A 21,338-nucleotide genomic window follows, 5' to 3' on the forward strand; every position below is an offset into this window, starting at 1 on the left:
GGATGAGACATCTTGCATCTCAGTGGAGCTCTTTTTACCTCTGGTGCACGAGTTTGACACCAGTCAAATGTGTACGGTACTTTGTGTAAATTTAACAGAGTGAGAGAAATAGAGCACGTTTGGTTGTCTACCAGCTGTAATGTATGTTCAAAACCTTTTCTATTTGAGATTTCAGCCATATATCACCATCATACAGCTGTAAAGGTCATCCGGAATCAGACATGTATACTTACCAAATCACATGACCGAGCCAATCAACCACAAGCTGCGGGCTTTTTCATTCCAGACTCAGACATGGCTTGTGTGTGCAAAGAGGTGAAATAGACCGACCCTTCAGCCATGTCAGATGTTCAGTAACATTTCATATAAGTTGCACCTTCGCTGAGAGAACACGACTAGCTCTCCAATAAAAAGCAATTAGCTGTAGTTTTAAATGCTGGCCTGCGGTAACACCTTGTTTCTTTGATCTCGTAACCTTTACAGAGATGAAGTAAAACGCATGTGATTTTCTCCTCCTTCCTAAGCAGCAAAGACTCACAGACTTCAACTCTGATAATGTTTGGATGTGCAGTGTTGTTGATGAGCCTGGAGCAATGGCTCAGCATGTAGCCAAAGACGAGCATAGCGCAATTTGTTATGGAAATAGAGACAATTAAAGCATGGAATGTAGCAGACAAGTGACAAACACAAGATTTACCTCCAAAAATGGAAAACATCAAATGAACTCTTGGCTTTTTGCTGTTGTTGTTTTTGTCAGAGAAGGGCACCGGTTTTTGAAAAGAAGAAAAGCGTGACAGTGATCATGGGATCATTGCAAAGGGATAATAAATAACCTCATCTTACAAGCAGATGCTAATGTAAATAGCATAATAATAATAATAATAATAATAATAATAATAATAACAATAATAATAATATTTTGACTTTTTCGTCACAAAAATTCACATAAAATTAATTCATTTGCAAAAAAACCCAGCATTTTCTGGTCCCCATCTTGTACCTCTAAAAGCGTTTTTAAGAAAGCGCCATACCGAAGGGAAAAACAGCCCATCAGAAACAGACTGACGAGGTATAAATCATACTTGCATACTATGTATGTACACACACATTCTTCATATATATATACCGTATTTTCCGCACTATAAGGCGCACCTGAAAGCCTTCATTTTTTTCAAAAGCTGACCTTGTGCCTTATAATCCAGTGCGCCTTATATATGGATCAATATTGCGCCGCAACAGGTCTCGCTGTCAAGACGCTATCGGTGACCCTGCACGATCGGTGACGCGCATGCGCAGAAGATCCCGCCATCTTGGATCGCTAGCGAATACTAATACTTTACCTCAGAGAAAATAATAAAACAGCTGTTTATTCATTTTGGGAGTGAATGGAGTTGTCAGAAAGCTGGTTTGTAATCTATTAATAAAGTTTGACTGACCTATTTTACTGTTTTGTTGAGATTCCCTTTAGCGCAGCACCATCTAATGGATGCATAACGTCACCCCAGCCTCTACTGTAGCGCCTTATATATGGAAAAAGTTCAAAATATGTCATTCATTGAAGGTGCGCCTTATAGTGCGAAAAATATGGTGTGTGTATATATATATATATATATATATATTGTTGTGCATGTGGTTAGGTACAAGTAGTAGGCACACACACAAAGCATCTTCAAACGGCATCCTGGAACAAATTGCTTACCACTTTAATTTAGATAAATGAACAACCACTGCTTCAATCTTATATGTTTATTTTTTTTTAATCATCATCAAAATTTTTACAAAACATTTTCTGACAATAATTTACTCAAAGAGCCATATGTTTGCACTTGGACCAGATTTCCACAAAAATGCTTTAGGTCTGAGTACAATAAACGCAAAAGTCCAAATGAGAGAGGGGGGAAAAAAAAAAAAAAAAAAAAATTCAAAAACAGCAATGCAACTACCAAAGAAAACAATGCAGCACATATTTACACCCTACAGAAAACAATGCTCTGCAGAAATTGGATGGGAGGGAGACAGCAGGGATTCAGTTGTTTTGCACATTTACAGTAGGCTGGGAAATAAAGGGAAAGTGCTTTGGGCCTGCATGGAAACGACGACTTTTGTTCCAATATTGCTTTCTGTCAGCTCCCCTCTGCTTTCTCGCTCACTGTCATGACACATTAAATACAGGAATAAAGTGTCGCTTGTTTAAATTCAAACCTTACCTTCTTTAGCGTTCACATTAAATACAATTAGGGGCGTAAACGGGCTTTGTCAGGCGAATGAAAAAGTGTGTTACCCTGACAAAGGTTAATGATCACATCTTGCTATTCTGCGTGCCCTCTGACATGAGCAACGGCAGAAAAACAGTGTCGGGACAATATGAGTCACAGGTTAAAGACCTTGGGCTAATGTGAAGCAGCAATGGACAATAACAATCAATGGGGACCGGCAGGCATGAGCATCAGTAGTGGTGACATCGGCTTAAGGGAGTCAGAGGAGTACATGACGCTGTAGGCACACACACATACTCATGCCCGTCATTTATTACATGCAGAGTACAGCTATCTTGTAAATACACATCTGTTTAGGGCTTGAACAGAGCAAATCACTTCTTTTTACAACCCTGACAGAAATGCAAGTTTGTGGTGTGAAATATTCTTGTGGTGTGGGCACATTAAAACAAAGAAATGAGATTTTATTTTTCCAAATTTCACACCAACTGCACATTTTCATTACAATTCTACTAAATTGAGAACAAAAATCCTGAAAATAACACTTGAAAGTAAGAAAATTAGGATATAACATAATTAAAAATGTAATCAAATCCACTAATGAATAATTTCAGCAGTTATAATAAAAAAAGGTTTGACTGATATTGTAACATTTATATGTGACATATTGTAACAAAGTTAACCGAAATAAGCTCCGCCCACTTGGTTAGAAATGCCCCGCTGAAAGGACTCCTCCGTTATTATATTATATTTATGAATTATAAAAATGTTACAGCATTACAATTTCAGTCAGGATTAATTTTTATTCATAACACTATTGGTGAAATTATTCTTACATTATTGTTCTTTTCTTATATTTTTGACCAAGTGCAAATTTTAATACATTTAAAGGATTCATCCATCCATTTTCTTAACCGCTTACTCCTCACAAGGGTCGCGGGGGTGCTGGAGCCTATCCCAGCCAGCTTCGGGCATTAGACGGGGTTGTTGCCAGCTAGTTGCAGGGCACTGAAGCTGTTATAATTTTAGGAAATTATTATATTATAGGGTACTAAAAGGCTCCATTGTGCTCTACAAGTATATGAAGAAGTGCCTTGTGAATGAGAAACTGGTGCACAACTGAGCAGCAGAAACTGCAAATCCGTATTTGACTTGGAATTAATTTATCAAATCTATTTAATAGGTAATGGATTAGAAATTACTGAACCGTCACAGATTGCCTCGGTGAACTCAAATTGATGGATGCAGCAAAAGCTAGTCATTTTGAGTATTATTAGAGTGTGTGCACTCTTGTTTAGTTTGAGCTTTTCTGCTGTCAGAGGCTGAGAAATCAAAGTAGAATCTTGAGAGTGTAGTAAACATTCACATTAGTGAGTCTCTCCGCAATTGTTTGTACGTGAGCATGCATATATTTAAACATTTTACAGAATCCAAAGCAATTCATGAAGGCCCTTTGCTTGCCATACGGTACATGTGTGCTCAGCTGTGTGTGAATCCCAAGCAGTTTGTCATCATTTTAGTACACTGGGAATAAACCTGCCTGAGACGCTCAGGATTGTAACAAAAGCTCTCATTGTGACAGAATAAATGTACTTGCACTTATCCATTTGTCCTTCCAATTTAACAGTGTTTCTCATTTACTCACTGCTGCTGCATTTAACTCTTCCTCCCTTTAAAGTTTTTCACTGCAATTCTTCAGCCTTTTTTTTTCCTTAAAAATCACACCAACACAAAATGAAAATAAAAAGAAGTAAAGAGAAAACAATGTATAAAGCAAAACCTCCCAGTAGGAACGAGGGGGTGTTGGTGAGCATGCTGTGTACTAAATCCTAAACAAACAAAAAACTGCGTGTTGGTGTTGTGGGCCTAGCACAGATAAACTTGAACCTCAGCTCGAACATGCACCATTAAGCATGCAGAGCCTTTGAATCCCACTCCTTAATGGTGAAAGAAATGGACAACAACAAAACCAAACCAAAAATAATGACTCCCAGAAAGACTGCGTGTTTTCGAATGTGCATAGCACATTCATATTAAGTTAATTGTGTGTGAATTGAAAATGGGCAAATTTGTTGGTATTCTGTTCGTCAAGCAAAGCGCTACAATGCTCACTGAAATAACAATACATATAACATAAAAATTAAAAATAGGAATTACTTTATTTTAGTGGCCCAATAGAATTATATGGGGGGTGGCATGGCTCAGTGGTAGAGTGATTGTCTTGCAAACCCAGATGTTGTGGGTTTGATCCCATGCCACTGTGACCACGTCGAAGTATCCTTGAGCAAGATACTGAACAGCCAGTTGCTGCTGATCAGTAGGTGAATGAGTAGTTGAATGTAAAACACTTGTAGGGTGGGAAAGCGCTATATGAATGAAGTACCATTTACCATATATTAAAAAAAAAAACAGGGAGAGAAAGAATTAAACTAGCTTTGACAAAAATGATGACTCCTCCCAAAATGTTTAATTTAGTTTAGTATCATGGTGTGAACCACATAAAGCTAAGGAGAGCTGTCAGGAGATTAATAAGACAAACATGGTAATTTTGACCATGAAACTACTTTAAAATCATTTTTTTTATGACTTTCAATAAATCAGGATGAAACTAACCGAAAGAAAACTGTGATTTGTTTCTCTGTTTCTCTTATACTTTAACTTTACAGAACAGGCTTGGAGGCTGTCAGTGTTTTACTGGACTGGTTTGCTCAACAAGCAGGAGATAAACTGTAAATGACGATACTTTACAGGAAAATCGATATAAAAAAATTGATTTTCCAATCTAAAATAATAATAATAATCCACAAACACAAACTTTAAAAAGATATTCCAGGAAACACATTTTGCCAGCTGTTGAGTGGTATTTATCCAGCCATTAGCCTGGAAAAGCAAACGTTTTTGCTGTGGTTGAATTAGACATGTTCTATTACTTAATGAAAAAAAAAATAAATAAAATAAAATAATAATAATAATAATAATAATAATAATAATAATAATAATAAATAGTGCTGTCAAAGTTAAAGCATTAACTAATTAATTAATCACAAAAAAATTATCACATTAATCATTGTATTACCACAGATTAATCACACTATTAATTTTGATGCAGATGATCCTTTTTAGCTGCCAGTGGATGGTTACATTAAAGGTAGCTGTTGGAGTTTGAGCAATAAACATAACTGCATGCATTAAAGTAAAGCATTTAATAAATGTTTACATATGCCATAGGTCATTTTTTTCCCATTTTAAATTATGCAAATAATTAATTGTTTAGAAAAAGTAGGATGAGCATGTGAGTGAATATAAATTTTTGAAGACGTCCTCATAACATTAAATGTCGGAAAAAATGTACACATAACAGGTGCGATTCAAATTTAGCGGGCAAAATATGATGGGAAAAAAAGCTGTTTTAAGTCAGTGATTAATCATGATTAATCAAAATTCTAAGATGTGATTAATCTGATTAAAAAATGTAATCGTTTGACAGCTCTAGTAAAAAAATAAGCAGAAAAAAAACGAAAGAGAAAGAAAAGAATTGGAGTATTTACCCATCTGCACACCAATAGAAAAACTCCACCCATGCCGGAATTTTCCAAAAAACAACATAAAACAGCATTTGCGTGTGCATCAAAGGCTAAAACACAGTGAAAAACCTGTCCGTGTTGACGCTGCAGCTTTACTTTTTCATCCCATGCTTTTGTTTGGCTCAGAGCAAAGTGGTAAAGCATGGCTACTTCCATTTTTGCATTATGACAGTCTAGTTCTCGCGCTGAACCACAGAGGGAAAAACCAACAAAAGTACCAAGGTCCAGCATGAGACTCGATAAGCTTAATGAGTCAGACAGCGAGCACTACATTACAGGGGTTGAAACGGATCCTTAAAAAAAACAGTCCAGCCCCTAACATGGTCTTCTCAGACAGATAACTTCTGCACTTTCAATAGCATGCATGGATAATCAATCAATGAACAGGTCTCCCCAGGTCAACAAGAGGGAGACATAAAGTTCGGGCGTGAGCGGAATTTTTATAGAGCAAGGCAGACAATATACTGTATGGACAGAATTGAGAGCGCTCCTAGTATAAATATATCGGTACAGCTGCTTTTACAAAAGGAAACTCCACCAGCACTATGAAGCAACGAAGCGAATCAAAGGCATTTTGTATGCAATGCACTGTACATCAAAGGAGGCTGAACCATTAATTTTTTTGTGAAATTGTGAATTTGCTGTTTTGAGGACTGCATTTGTTCAAACGCAAAGTAATGACACATTAACGAAATCGTGTTGGGATTCCAAACAGTCACATGACCTGGGACGAAACTCATGGCGCTGCATGTGGCCACTGAAATGAGACACGTATGAATACATCCAGAGGTGGGCAGTCGATCAATATTGATAGAAGAGCCGTCAATACGCCCGTTTTGTTGATGATTGATGGGAAACTTCGAAGAATTGACAGACTTGCCGAAAGTGGGTTTTCGTTCGTCAACGTAATCGTCAATCTACCAATGACGGAATGCCCATTTCGCTGACGAATGACGGAAACACGAGACGCTCGTTGATGGACAAATGAAGATTCATGAAGCACTTGTAATTTTATTTTTTACTCCTCTAGATGGCACTCTTGGTTTAAAGATGCAGTGGAAATGCAATCCATTTCCATTTCCATTTATTTTATATATTTACACTTTATATTATCTCAAGTGCTTCATGAAGCTTCATTTTCCCATTTCACTGAGGAATGACAGACTGACGATTACAATGCGGTTTGACAATGATGGAAGTGTGTCCTGACTGTTGACGATTGGGTTTTCGTCCATCACTGTAATCGTCAATCCGTCAATGACCAAATATTGCTGACGAATGACAGAAAGTTTGAGGGATGCCCATTTCGCTGAGGGATGACGGATTGACGATCACGATGCGGTTCATCTTGAAATGATGATTTTTACGATGACGGAAAAGTGCCCTGACATTATTGACATGCCCGCCTCTAAATACTTCACAATACTTTCACAAACTTTCTTTCATCATGAAGCTTTGGGAGATGATGGGATGACAGAAACCACTTAGGGTTTAATAGTTATGGGAGCGAATAGAAAAATATTTATCATTGAAATAGGAGCAGGACAGTTTCAAATTTCTAACACATAGAACCCACAATGGAAAATGAATAAGGCTCCTCTTCTGTTCATAAGATGTTTCAGCTGAAAGTCATATTTTCTTGCCATCTTAAAAGATTTTGTATTTACATGATAAATAAGTTCTATTTGATTTTGACCTTTGATACGTCTATAGAATGTCTTGACATCATCATTGCACACATCAAAAAGTGTCTCTTTTGTTCATGACAACAAACAAAAAGAAAAGATAAATAATTACCCATTTTCTTTTCTTGATGGCAACTCCACATGTGGGAAATGTTCTCACAGTTTGTTCAGTTAATCTGGTGATACATCTGAGAAGAGTTCCAATATCTCCAGGTTTATCATCACTTATGGAAAAAGAAAAAAAAATCCATGTTCATTGCTTGCTTTGAGTCTTTGTTGCTCCATAAGTCAATGAACAGCAATGCTTGACATGTTTGTCAAAAGTTTACAGAGAGCCATGATGTCACGCACTGGACAAGAGGGAGCTGTCAGGCATTATTCCCAATTCAACCCTGTGGATTCATCCACAGGCTGAGCCCATGTCAACGTGATGATTCAACATGCCCCCACGAGGCACTGGCTTGCGCTGTAGTGGGGGTGGGGGGGAGATGCGGGGAGCGACACGGTCAGAGATGATGCTCTCCTAATTCTCATGTGATCCGAGTCCGACATGATTCCAAATGGGGCAGTGAGGGTGGTCAGTGGACCTCTTCAAGGGTACAATATGTACAATACTTTTGCTTCGTAATTAATTCATTTCACAGGACCATGTTTAAGTTTGGATCATGCCCCAAAAGCCCATTATACAAGTTTGTCTGTGGGTGTTACTGGGGAGCGGTTTAGGATATAACCACATGATGAACGGCAACTCATAATTATCTCATTACTATGCCAATTTGTTACAAACAAAATTGCAGACATTTAGTATATCTAAGAATATAAGCTATCAAATATGCTTTTTTCATTGAATTTTAAGAATGCCCTCAGCGTACATGCAGTTCAATGGAGAAAGAAAAAAAAAACTCTTTGGCTTGATATGTATAACCGAAGTAATTATATCCCACATCTAAAATAAAAACTCAGTGTAATTACCCATCTCGAGAGAGGACTGATCTTTACGAAATAATTATAGAAATTTGCTTTTGTGGAAAATTGCTGAATGTAAATTACCATAGCAATCACAGTTACTGTTCGTCGCCTCCTTTTGTGTGAGAGTACATGCACTTCTATAATTTCACGAAAGCATAACCTGTTACGTTGAAATGGAAAAAAAGAAAAACTAAAATAAACTTCTGTTTTACATATCCCAAACCCTTTTCAATTAGCTGTTGTCCTGGGGACTCTGCATTTGCTCAGATTGTGTGTATTGATGCCTAAACCTTTCTTCTTACTAATGTTCATCGTCATGTTCCAATAACCAGCTCCGCTGCCCCATCATGTTCAAGTCACAATTCATCAGAGGCTCGTGTCCAGCTCGCTAGCGTCCAAATTTAAGTGTGCCGGTGCGCTCAGTGGGAAGACCACTGCTGGGAGCCTCAGTCGTTGGTCTGAGTGTAGGTGGAGGAGAACGAGGCCCCGGCACTGAGGGCCCCATGGTGGCGGCGGTGGGCACGGCCGGGAGCGCCACTGTCTGTATAGTGCCTCTCTCGCAAGGCCCCAGGTCTTCCAGACCCTCGAGACCCTGAGGGGGGCCCTCATAGCCCATGTTTAGCCGCAGGGGTTGATGGGCTTGGCAGTAGTCTACAATCGGCTGCTCGTATCGGTAGAAGGTCAGCGCACCCATCTGATGAGGAACCTGTTTCCAGGGTGAGGAGAGGAGAATGGAGGGATTGGGATGTACAGGGAGAGATAGAGAGGAGAGTTGAGACAAGGAAGAGACAGAAACACATTTTCTAGAATAATTAGGCAAACTGCTTTAAAAAAAATACTACAATTAAAAATAAACACACAAAAAAACACTGTTTCCTTAAGATGGAACCAAGAGGCAGCAGATACAATGAAACCAACAGCGGCTCTAGAACTGAACCTTGCGGGACACCATACAATAAATTATACATGTCAATTCATATTGCACATATTCGTCCGACCACTTTCGTTTTTGCTCACAGATAATACCAGATTTAAGTTGATAATCTTTCAACAGGCTTTAAAGTAACATTTGTAGCTTGTGTAAAATTTTAATACAAAATAAACTACAGCTTAGTGATATGTGGGAATGTTACTGCAGTTACAAAATGTTGATAAAGTACAGTTACACAACTGAATTGAATCCTTTAAAATTTTGTACTCATATTTTAACGAATAAACAATGCAGATTTTTTTTTTTTTAATTTGATAGCTTAATATGTGATGATGACTGTTGGAATGTATCCGCAGTCAAAGGAAGAATAACATTTACAAGTTTTGTATATTACATGTTTCACAGCAAAACCCGATGGAGAGAAAAATATGGTGCACAATTTCCCATCTTGCTAGTGTCAAAATTTAAAACGAGCCGATGTGCTCATTATGACTGATGTTGCGAACCTCACTCCCCAAGTCCCCGTCCTTTAAACTTTGATGAAAAGACAACTCTAAGAAAACTACACTGATTATGACACTGACCCAGGCAGACGGGAAGATAACAAGGCGCTGCAGGGATTGCTAGCAGGTCTTCGTTATTTATTACATGTGACTACAGTCGCTCATATTCATTTTATGTTTGGCCTTCGGGATAGTAATACTTTAGTTATAAAAAGAAAGTCAGGCAAACTTAAGCAGCATCAAGGTTATGTGTAATGATCAGACGAAACCAAGCCTGGACTTCTTTTTTTTTTTTTTTAAAGACCATATTCAAAAAAAAAAAAAAAAAAAAAAAAACTGACTGGTGACGATGACCCTAATGAAGTGCTGTTTCAATTAATGAAAGGATAGATATGTTTAATGCTGCATTAAAGCACTTTGTGATGCTAGATGTATTCGTCTCTTTTTTTAAATGGTGGCATTATACACTTTTAAACACTATAAATTGGAATGTTAATTTTTCATCATGTTTATAATCTTTTCAAGCGCAGTTTAATGTGCATTTGTGGCTCAATCCTTCAGCCCAATTGGCAGCTTATTGCTGGCCCTCCATCATCATCCTCACATGGTGCCCACATGCGTCCCCAGCGACCTAAAACCTTCCAAAATGTTTGCCTGGACACATCTGCAGCATTTGCTTTTTTTTTTTTTTTACAAGCGAGGTGCATTTAATGTGAAAATCAGTCTAGCCATAAGATTTATAAACAGGAAAATGCATTGGATGTGGGCAGGAGTTTTTACTCACAGACAATAAGCCCGAATAAGCCCGTACTTCCTCTCCTGTGTCATGCCACTTACAAAGTGTTACAGCCAGGAGCACATGTCACATCTGGCCATGGGTTTAGTATGTGACCTCACTCCCCTCCCCAACCTTAAAACCTTGCCAAAAAAAACACATGCGACTCTTGTGACAACTTAGCCCTCTTAACTTTCCAGTGCATAATAGCTGTAGTATGGCTTTAAAAAAAGATGAAAGATGCAAACATGAAAATACCAGGCAAAGGTGGGAACTGACCTGGATTAAATAAACCCATGCCTGGCAGAGCACATGCGCACAAAGGCAACAAAAATCTCATAACAGCACAGAAATCCGAAAGACAAGGCACCAACGAATAGGGATGTAACGATATCCAAACATCACGATACAATATTAACACGATATGAAGGTCACGATACGATAATTATCACGATGTTGTGGGGGCGTTGGCGATATTTAAAAAAGATCTCAATATTGTAAAAAAAGAGAGCTCATACTAAAAAAAAAAAAGCACAATATTGTGCTTTTGTACATAACAGCAATTCATATAAACCACCTACAATCTCTAATAACAATATTGACGCACTTATTTGCTAATGCAAGCACACATTGATCGCTTTACAAGCAAATTAGATTCCCCTTCAATTAGCATAGATTTTAAATATAGAAGACCAAAACATCCCTAATGAAAATTAAATTGCACTAATAAACTAGCCACTAGGGGGTGCTAGAACGGCACAAACGGAAATCAACCTGATTTTTTTAACAGATGTTCCTTTTAAATATTGTGAACATGACGACAACGATATTGTGGCAGTTTTAATATCACGATATTTCCCTTATCGTTACATCCCTACCAACGAAGTGTCTTTCAATCACTCTCTTTTTGAGAAGGAGTGCCCTGACCTCAGGGAGGATAGTACTCGAGTTTAGTAGGATAGTTTCCCTACTATGTACTTTGGATTATTTTACCGTAGTAGATGGCTGTTGCATGAAAATAATCAATTTTTCTCTTACTTTTGACCAAGACACAGATATTTAAACTCATATTCCTAATGCAGGACTTTTTTTTCCATCATTGGCTAAAGACCAGGACTTCTGATTTGGAGGTGCTGATTCACATCTTGGCAGCTTCACGCTCAGGCGCGAAACACCTCGGCTTCCACGGGTTTCTGTCTGCACTGTAAACTGTAAACACTTAAACTTCTTGCCAGAACCTACTCGTGTCTAATCGAAACTCATGCTCACCCTTCAACCCTCTGTTCTTTGTGAGCCAATAATTAGCCATCGATTGGATTTGACGCAAACCAAAAAAATACTCTAAAGCCTTGCCAAGTCATGCTTGAGATAAGCAAAACAAAAAGCAGATTGAAAAATGTGTATTTTTAGGATCTTTAAAACATACATAATTTGTGTCTACGGGTGGCCAGAGGTTCAGGTTTAACCAGCAACCAACTTACGATTAAAATTGTTTAAAATAGTTCCTGGTGAGAATTTATTTTATATTTGATTTTACGTGAAGTTATGGTTCCCGGCCGGTTTTTAATTTTGCAAATATGAAATCTTTGAAAATCTCTTAACTCATTCACTCCCAGCCATTTTCACTGAAGCAACCCCCTTTGCTCCCAGCCTTTATACTGTATTTTGACTGATTTTACAAGGCCCACAGAATATTGTGTTCTATTGCTATCAAAACATGGAACCTACTTTTCCGTCATCAGGAAAAAAATATATATTTGTGTCTGTTTCCGTTTTATAGCAATTAGCATTAGAATGCACATTTCATGTTTCCTTGATATTCACATTCCAGGTGAAAACACTTATCAAAAAAAGCTTGTTGCAACATAGCCCTGGCTGATCCCACTCTGCCGCCACCTGCTTGCCATTTTTTTGTAGTAACTACCATTGTTTTAAGCCACCTCTTCATGTCAGAAGCTGCCCCAAAGCCTTTTATATGCTCTTGCATTAAAACAAAAAAAAACAAAAAAACAAAAACAAAAACGTATAAATACGGTTTTTGGGAGTGAATGAGTTAATTATGCTGATCAACGCTAGTTGCAAAGCTCAAGCTAAATGGTAAAGCCTAATTAAAATACAGGTATTCAAGACCAACAACATGCAGTTCAAGTTTTACCCTGAAAAACCCAACACCACCAGGTCTGTTTTAAATAAAAATAGTGACTTGTAGCCTGAAGCTACAGCATAACATGATTATATTGAGTCGAGCCGCACTATAATTCAGCAATTGTGCAACACTGCAGTCATATATTCTTATAAAACAGCTACGGCGAGCTGGTGTCTGGTCCAAGCTTTAAGATGGATAGCAGACCTATCCCCATTCTGTCCCCCCACCAAGCCTTTCTGTCAAGCAAGAATCTCCATAACAACCACCTCTCTTACTTCCTGAACCTCCTCCTTCCTCAAATGGTCTCCATTAAGTGAGGCTGACTCATTACATTATAGGCACTCAGTGGATTACTCCCATCATTTCCCTCTCAGTTTAAACCCTTCACCAACCTGGCCTCGGCCACCGCAGCACCTCAGCCGCCGTTACACACACGCACACACACACTGTGGTCCACCTCAGCTCTGCTCACGGCTCCCTGCCCAGTGCATTGAATTAATTAACTGATATTAACTCCAAAGCATCTCGCTGGATCCTATCAAAGTGCCAGGGCATTAATTTGCCCTTGTGCAGAATTTGTGACGACCACCCTGTGGGATAAGTACAAAGGATGGCTGCAAAGACAGATATACATTCAAATTTTGATACTGTAAATATATTTTTCAATGAAGATCAACATTATAAGTGATAGACACTGAAAAGTACTGCATTTACATGTACAAAAGGTCATGATTAAAGATTTGTAAGGTACACATTGCCCCTTGTGAGCAATTTCAGGCTATCCTTCTAGTATGAAGAAACAAATCTGTATGAAATGGCTGAAAGAAGAGGCAGTCGGATGTAGGGATGTCACAATAAGGGCAATATCGTGATATTGAAATTGCCACAATATTGTCGTTGTCATGTTCACAATATTTAAAATGAACACCTGTTAAAAAAAAGTCAGGTTGATTTCCATTTGTGCAGTTCTAGCACCCTCTAGTGGCTAGTTTATTAGTGCAATTTAATTTTAATTAGAGATGTTTTGGCCTTCTATGTTTAAAATCTATGCTAATTGTCAGATGAAGGGGAACCTAATTTGCTTGTGAAGCGATTAATGTGTGCTTGCATTACCAAGTAAGTGCCTCAATATTATTTTTAGCGATTGTAGGTGGTTTATATGCATTGCTGTTATGTACAAAAGCACAATATTGTGCTCTGATCTTTTTTAAATATCTCCAACTCCCCCCCAATATTGTGATACTTATTGTATCGTGACCTTCATATTGTGATATTGTATTGTGATGTTTGAATATCGTTACATTCCTAGTCGGATGTGTGAATGATAAAAGATCTTGTCCGATGATACAGAGTGTTTTAGATTGATAAGCAAGAGGTTACTCAAACAGTAGAGAAAATTGCTCTTTTCACAAAAATAGAGGAATACTGCGAACCATGATGCAAAAACTGAAATTCCATAAAGGTACCAAGTAGTATTAGGGCTTGTGATGTCAAATGATTGCAATTTTTAACAAATTAATCACAACATTTTCTGTAATTAATGTTTCAGTCCAGTAAATGTGGTGTACAACAATACCTTGGCTACAATGTCAAAGAGCTCTACTAGACAGGTAAAGGAAGAAACATCTTTTAAAAGTTAGATTGAATAACAAATGCTTAATTTTAAAAATTAATAACTGAAACTTTCCACTTTTATTAAGGAACATGGTGAAAGGACTTCGTGGGATGCCACAAGTAAGCATTGTGTATTTTACCTCCACATTTAGCTCATGTGCATTATACAGTAGGTATGTGACTAAAAAGGTAAAAGTTGAAGCACTGTGTAATAAAAACAAGCAGAAGGAAGCGATGCAGAGAGAAACTTTGACGTTTCCATTGCATGCTTGCATTATGTATGAGTTGTTTGGTCGAGTTATTCGAATGCTTATTGTACACGCTGCAGTTGCAAGACATTTCCATAAAGGAGCAAAAATAACGGAGCCACACATGCTGCACTGCTGGATGCATATTTTGATCCTTTGGATGTCTGCCACCAATAGCTGCGCTTCTGCTAACAATGACTGGCACCCCGCCTCCTCCTGGATCCCGTCTCTGTATGCCTGAATGCACTCTCGTCACTTCGGTGACCTTCAGTCCCAAAGCTCCGAAACAATTGGTCGAAAAAACATCCGACTGCCATTTTGTGTGTCACTTGCCTAAAAGATCAGCATTATACAAAGATTTTAATCAGAGAACTGTAAACTGTAGTTTCATATAATGGTGGTTGTTGGTTACTTTACTCAATTTGATTATCCCTGCTGAGCAAAATAAATGTCTGGGGGGTCATTATAAATTAGGTACACCCTTTAAATATACATGTGGAACATCATACATACATTATTGCACATACTCATCTGACCACTTTGTTTTTTTGTGCAACACAATCAGTGTGATGGGGCTTAGGATGGAGGACCCAAATGCAGTGAGCAGCAAGGAAGGAATACAGTCAAAAAGTGGATTTAATTAAAGGAACACTTTACTTATTGATCCATTTTTAGCAGCAAAAAGTTGCTACTTTTTCAATAATTAATTTGGTGACGTGATTATTTTTTTATGTACATTTAATAACTTTTAAACCGATGTTAAAATGAATCGAACGCCGGCATGTTTGTTACACGTGACTAAATAACCCGGATGTTTACGTCACTAGTGTGTAAACGCTACACTATGGAAGCACTATGCAACGCAGCCGTGCATCTAGCGTCAAACCCGGAAGGATTAAACCTTATCGCTTCGAGCCAACACAACAAAATAACCCTACCGAAGGAAAGTCTGCCTTGGATGTGAAAGTTGTGGCGCCAGATGGTCTTTTCGGGCACAAAATAAACTTTAACGAACGAGTGAATCAGGAGGGGGGGGGGGTGAGTGGTGTTCGTGCGGGAGCTGCACATGAATGGACAATCCGCTAATGAATGTGTGCTGTCTGGAAATGAAAGAACTCGAGGATCGGTTCCTTGCGGACAATCTCAACTTTATCCCGGAACATCAGACATTCAACATGGCAATACTAAATAGACATTCTCAGGATAGCTTTGGTTGCGATGAAAGATGTGAAGAAGAAAAGTCTTGGAGGAGCCAATATCCAACAGGTAATGTGACACACAGTACGAGCAATGCAAAACGTGTGGAACTGACGAAATATTTCAGGAAAAAGAAAAAATAGTAAAATTAAATGTATCGTCGTTACAGCACCCAACCTCCCCTAGCTGTTTTTTTTTCTTTCTTTTTTTGCGTAGCATCCCACTGCGGTCAGGCCAGCCGCCACTCGAAAAGACGAAGTCAAGCCAGCCGCCCCAACGATTGTTAATACTGTGCATTACGGTAACGTGCCGACGTGCCCCTGCGTTGGCCACCTTCAAATGAATTATGAAATAAAACAGTCCGTGCAGTATAATAACGAATGCCCCCCCCACCCCCGAAACATGCCTACCTTTCGCTTTACATTTGCTTTGCTTCTCCGAGATCTTTCAGTGGCCGTAGGGAGACCTCGATTTGTGCTGACAGTTGGTGATAGTGAAGGCTCCGTGTTGCTAGCAGTTGCGGCTCCTCCATCGGCTTGATTATTTCCCACGTCTGGTTCTTTAAAGATACTCGGTACTGCGTTGGGCTTTAGTATTAGGCGTGTGGCGTACCCCATCTCAAATTGTAACATATATTCGAAGTCCTCATGCCTGAAATGTTCGCTGCGCACACGCCTGCTTGTCCTTCGGGAGGTTGACAGCACTTAGCAAACAAACCATTGTCTACTCAAGTAGCTTTTTTTTTTTTTTTTTTTTTTTTTTTTTTTTTGGGGGGGGGGGGGGGGGTGTCTCGCGGGTTTTTCCTTGCCGACGCCTTGCAAAATTTTGCAATACACAAAGGCATAAGTGACGTTTGTGTCCTCCTCGTTGTTATGTCTGCGTTCGCCAAGCGAGTATACACACTAGTGACGTCACCACTTGGGGGCGTTGCAACACGGAAGTACTTCTATGTTGAAGAAAAGTTAAATAAATCAATATAAGGGTGTATTCTTCAGCTCTTATGCATTTTTCGTAGCTAAACTAACTATTTACTGCCGATCAAGCCATACATGTAAAATTAAAGGAGCCTTCCTTTAAGTAAAAAGGCAAACGAGGTACTTGGCAAAAATAACAAAATTAACAATGTCCAAAAACATAAATTAAAGCAACCGTAAACACAGCGACACGAGGACAACAGGGCAACAATGACTAAAAGAAAGCAGGGAAAAAAGAAAGGACTAAAAGAAAGCAGGGAACTAAATACACATGGTAACGAGAGACACCTGGGCAAGTCACAAGTGGCTTGGGGAGCTGATTGGGTAACACAAAGGAAGGGGATAACCAGCACAGGAGGATGTGATCAAACTTGACGAGACATTGACAAAAGGAAACACACAAGGAAAACATGACCCATAAACAAAACCAAAACACAGACCATGACAGTGTGAATGGATTAAACTAATGAAGAAATCACAATTCAGACACCATAACTACAGTCACAAGTCGACTACTGAGCGCACCAAATTCCCTGCAGTCAATGATAGCTGAACAGGTGGTGTGTCATCATGAATCATATGACTCAGGTGTGTGCCTTCACCTCTGACGATCCCCTGAGACAGACTCAACGAACCCTTGGGTTCTGTTCGAACCCTGGTTATAAAACACTGATGTAGTAAATAATACATACATTATGATTATTATCTAAAAACATACATTTTGATTATTATCTAAAGTGGGGCTATAAAATGTTGAATTCAGTTTGAAAATCCTCCTTCTGTTCAAAATGGTAAAACATTAGTAGCCTACTGAAAATGAAGTTAACTCATCCCCTGCCAATCCAGTAAAAAAGTATCTTTGACGTCTTTAGTCGTCAATGGCAGCGAATGAGTTAAATGTGGTTTGGATTTTTTTTCTCTGCGTTTTTACGACACGGTCTAATTAATGTGCAGAGCATGCAATGAAGATTACTTAAAAACCTAATTGGAATCTCAAATCAGAAGTAAACAGCATTGCTGACTTAGCATATGTCTTTTCTGACCTCTTCAATTACATGCTACAGAAATTATAAGGTTAAGGGTTCAAGATTTCCCACCAGGTTTCTCCTTGTAAATGTGAACTAACTTTCTCAAAATTATTTCAGTGACATGGAATAAAACCAAAAACGTTTTTAATCTATATTTTCTGTCACTGAGTGTCTGGTTCTCTGTTGGTAAACATCAGCAAGACTGGAGTCTGCAACAATGAGCGCCAACTCCAAGCTGGGCAATGCTTCAAGATAATGCAAATGTCAGCATGACAACACCAGGATAATGACAATAATAAATGGCTGTTTTTTTTTAGTAGGAACAATGCCTGAATTCAAAGAGCTCCTTCAGTAGCTATCGTCATTAGTTTTATGCGGAAACACAATACTAACAGAGGCATGTACAAAGGTGGTTTAACTGGCTTACATGTTTGAACAAATAACAGGCATTAGCCCTAAAACTAAGAGAATGGGTATCGTGGGATTATTGTCAATTATTTGAAAATTCAGGGATTCCATTTCATACATTTTTTTAAATTGCTGATACACTACATAAACCACAGAAACTTAAATGCCGACACATCAGATTTTCTGGATCCCAACTAAAAGAGATACATATCAAACATATGCATATATGCAATACCAGCCTCTATTTTTCCTTGGAATTGTATAAGTCAGAACATTACACGCTCACTGTTGAGGCTCAGGTCCAAATGTTACAGTTATCGCAAATAAATAACAACAAACTGAACACACTCTAGAGATGAGATAATAGAGGCCTCCAAGGAATGTTTTTGTCATGGCCAAAACTGTCAAGTAAACGGATGTGCAATGCTCCCTGACCTTGTTGAGTATAAAAGTAAACTGTCAATGTCCATATTCATGCTGATCCTCTAAAATGAGCAGTGAGCCTCCCACTAATTCCATAATGACACAGTGGCCTTTTGTGCCTGCTGACTCTGGATTAAAGCCTTGCCAACAAGGTTAACAATATCTGTGGGAACAAGTACACAAACAAAACGTATAATTCCACTCACAAAGTCGGCTTCAACAACGAGGAAAAAAAAAAAAAAAAAAGAGAGACAAAAGTAGAGAACAGAATTGAGTCCCTCGTCACCCTTTCATGCACCGATGAGGGCCCAAAGTGAGCGCTTCACAACAGTCTCCCACTTTGATACATACGCTACACATGATGAATGCAATAAATGGGCCATGAAATGTTACTGAAAACTTGATGCTGCAGACTGCTTTTTCTCTCATGAGTTATAGCCGCTTGAGGACGTTTTGTCAAAAGTGGTCACTACTTAACTCATTCACTGCCAGTCATTATAGAAAATTTTTACATTTCCAATACTCACGTGATATTACATTCAATAATTATATATAAACCGAATCTACCAAATAACAGAATAGACTCCCTACTTTTTGTCCCGTCCCGTTCTTTTATAATTGACAGCAGAAAAATGTAGGTTTGCCAAAATACAGCCATTTCTCCCATGGACTCTGAAACTGTGTTTATTTCCTATAAAATGGGGCAATGATGTCATCTACCGGTGGTTGGGCATCAGTAAAGTTGTTTCCAAGTTTGATATTTACAGTGGAGCATGCTCAGATTCGCCCCCATTTAGCACCGCTCTAAAAAATACAATTGACAAGTATACTTGTCAAAGGCAGTGAATGAGTTTAATATCAGGATGTAACTCTTCAAACCACAGTATGTGCATATATCTTCTATATTCAGACACATGCAAGGCCCTTGCATGATTCTATTATCATCCCAACTTCCAAAATCTCCACGGTGGCAAAGCCACACTTAATGTGCTGCTTCCAGAAATGGCAACAGTGTGTGTGAGTAATGAGCATGACCCTAGATCAACTGTGGTTCAAAACGGAGAGCATCAGTTCCGCACTAATCATGAATATTGGGAGTGGAGTGTGCCTGGAAAGGCAAGCAGAGGCTTTTAAAGGCTGTAACTAATCAGATACAGTACGTTAAAATGAGTTGGGGCTCGGCCAAAACTGATTCTCAGAACCTCGAGCCTCTGTTTCCTTTTGGGTTGCTCTGTGAACCAAGTGAAGAATATTCTGACACAGATGTCCTTTCATTATGATATTGATATTCACTCATACAAACAAACTCAAGCTTGGGCTCTCATTAGATTAGATTTTCAAGCTATAATAAAACCAGAATGGTATTTTACCTCAAATACATTTTTTACTGCCACCTTCATCAGATTCCTGATGGTTTATCAGAACCAATGGACAGAAGAATCTTTTTTAGTTTGCATTTTCCGAAAGATAAAAACTCTGAAGTGACTGGACTGAATTTACTCTGAAGTAACAACCAATACATATCATAAACGGGTAAGTGCTTCCTCCTCGAGCTTGGCAGGTTCTAATTAAAATATACCATCAAAATAATGTATAGCACTGACTTAGCTACAAATGTGATGTGTTGATAAGAAGCAATAGTGTGATGAAAAAGCTGACTGATTCAAATCATTTCCACCAGCGTTATTATATTTCAGTACCCCCAATTATACTGGTCTTGCTATTGATCTGTTTTCTCTGTATTAATCTTTGATTAAATTGGATTAATACAATCACAAAGTATGTTGGAAAGAGAAAACACATTTTATTTGAGAGAAGGCTGACAACAGCAATAAACTCTCATACTGAGCTGTCCATTTGTTAACTTTGGTTGACAGTTCAGCAGAACTGAACAATACAATGCACTCACCATTATCCAAACCTTCTTGCTCTGTTGGGACAACTATTGGAAGGCTCTGCCGTTTACTGCGTCGGTCATGTGCATTGTAACATTGGAAATATACCACAAGAAAGCTCAGCTTGCGTTGTCTGACCGGCCAGTGGTGACCACAGTGGATAGTTGGACTACATTTCCCATGACTGTTAGAAGTGAAAGACTTTAACATTTTAATGGGTTTATCGTATGAATCATTATGAAAACTGTCCATCCATCCATCTATCTATCTATCTATCTATCTATCTATCCATCCATCCATCCATCCATCCATCCATCCATCCATCCATCCATCCATCCATCCATCCATCCATCTATCATCCATCCATCTATTATCCATCCATCCATCCATCCATCCATCTATCATCCATCCATCCATCCATCCATCCATGCTAACAAGTAGCATCTTAGCTTTTATTTGGAGAATGACGGCATGTTCTAAAAGTGCTGGATCATTCACAGCAGACTACATTTCTGAAAAAAATTCTCCAATCTGTGCACAAGCATTTGTAATCGCTACTTATTGTGCTCCGTGCCACCTGACTAATGACGCTTGATTGGCTTGAAATCGACCCTTGATGCAAGAGTCTCCCAACTCTGAATTGAGCTTGATTTGCACTTTGCATGTCCAGCATCAGTTCAATTACCAATTGATTTTATCAACACAAAAAAAAGCAAACAACTTGGGCAAATTTAGCATCATA

At 38.6% G+C, this 21,338-nt stretch overlaps 1 protein-coding gene across 3 annotated transcripts in view; it reads right to left on the reverse strand.

Annotated features, from left to right (window-relative positions):
- LOC144002189 (leucine-rich repeat transmembrane neuronal protein 4) overlaps positions 1 to 21,338 on the reverse strand; it is a 134,506-nt gene that overhangs the window by 19,483 nt on the left and 93,685 nt on the right. Inside the window, exon 3 of one of the 3 annotated variants that reach the window (XR_013278683.1) lies at positions 7,598 to 9,160. Coding sequence is in view for 1 of the 3 variants with exons in the window: in XM_077497183.1 (XP_077353309.1) it covers positions 8,843 to 9,160 (318 nt within the window). In the remaining 2 variants the exon portion in view is untranslated. Of the gene's footprint in view, positions 1 to 1,731; positions 9,161 to 21,338 lie in introns of those variants that run through there. The other 2 variants (XM_077497183.1, XR_013278684.1) reach the window with 2 other exon arrangements.

The sequence above is a fragment of the Festucalex cinctus genome, chromosome 15, assembly GCF_051991245.1.
Source record: "Festucalex cinctus isolate MCC-2025b chromosome 15, RoL_Fcin_1.0, whole genome shotgun sequence".
Classification (NCBI taxonomy): Eukaryota; Metazoa; Chordata; class Actinopteri; order Syngnathiformes; family Syngnathidae; genus Festucalex; species Festucalex cinctus.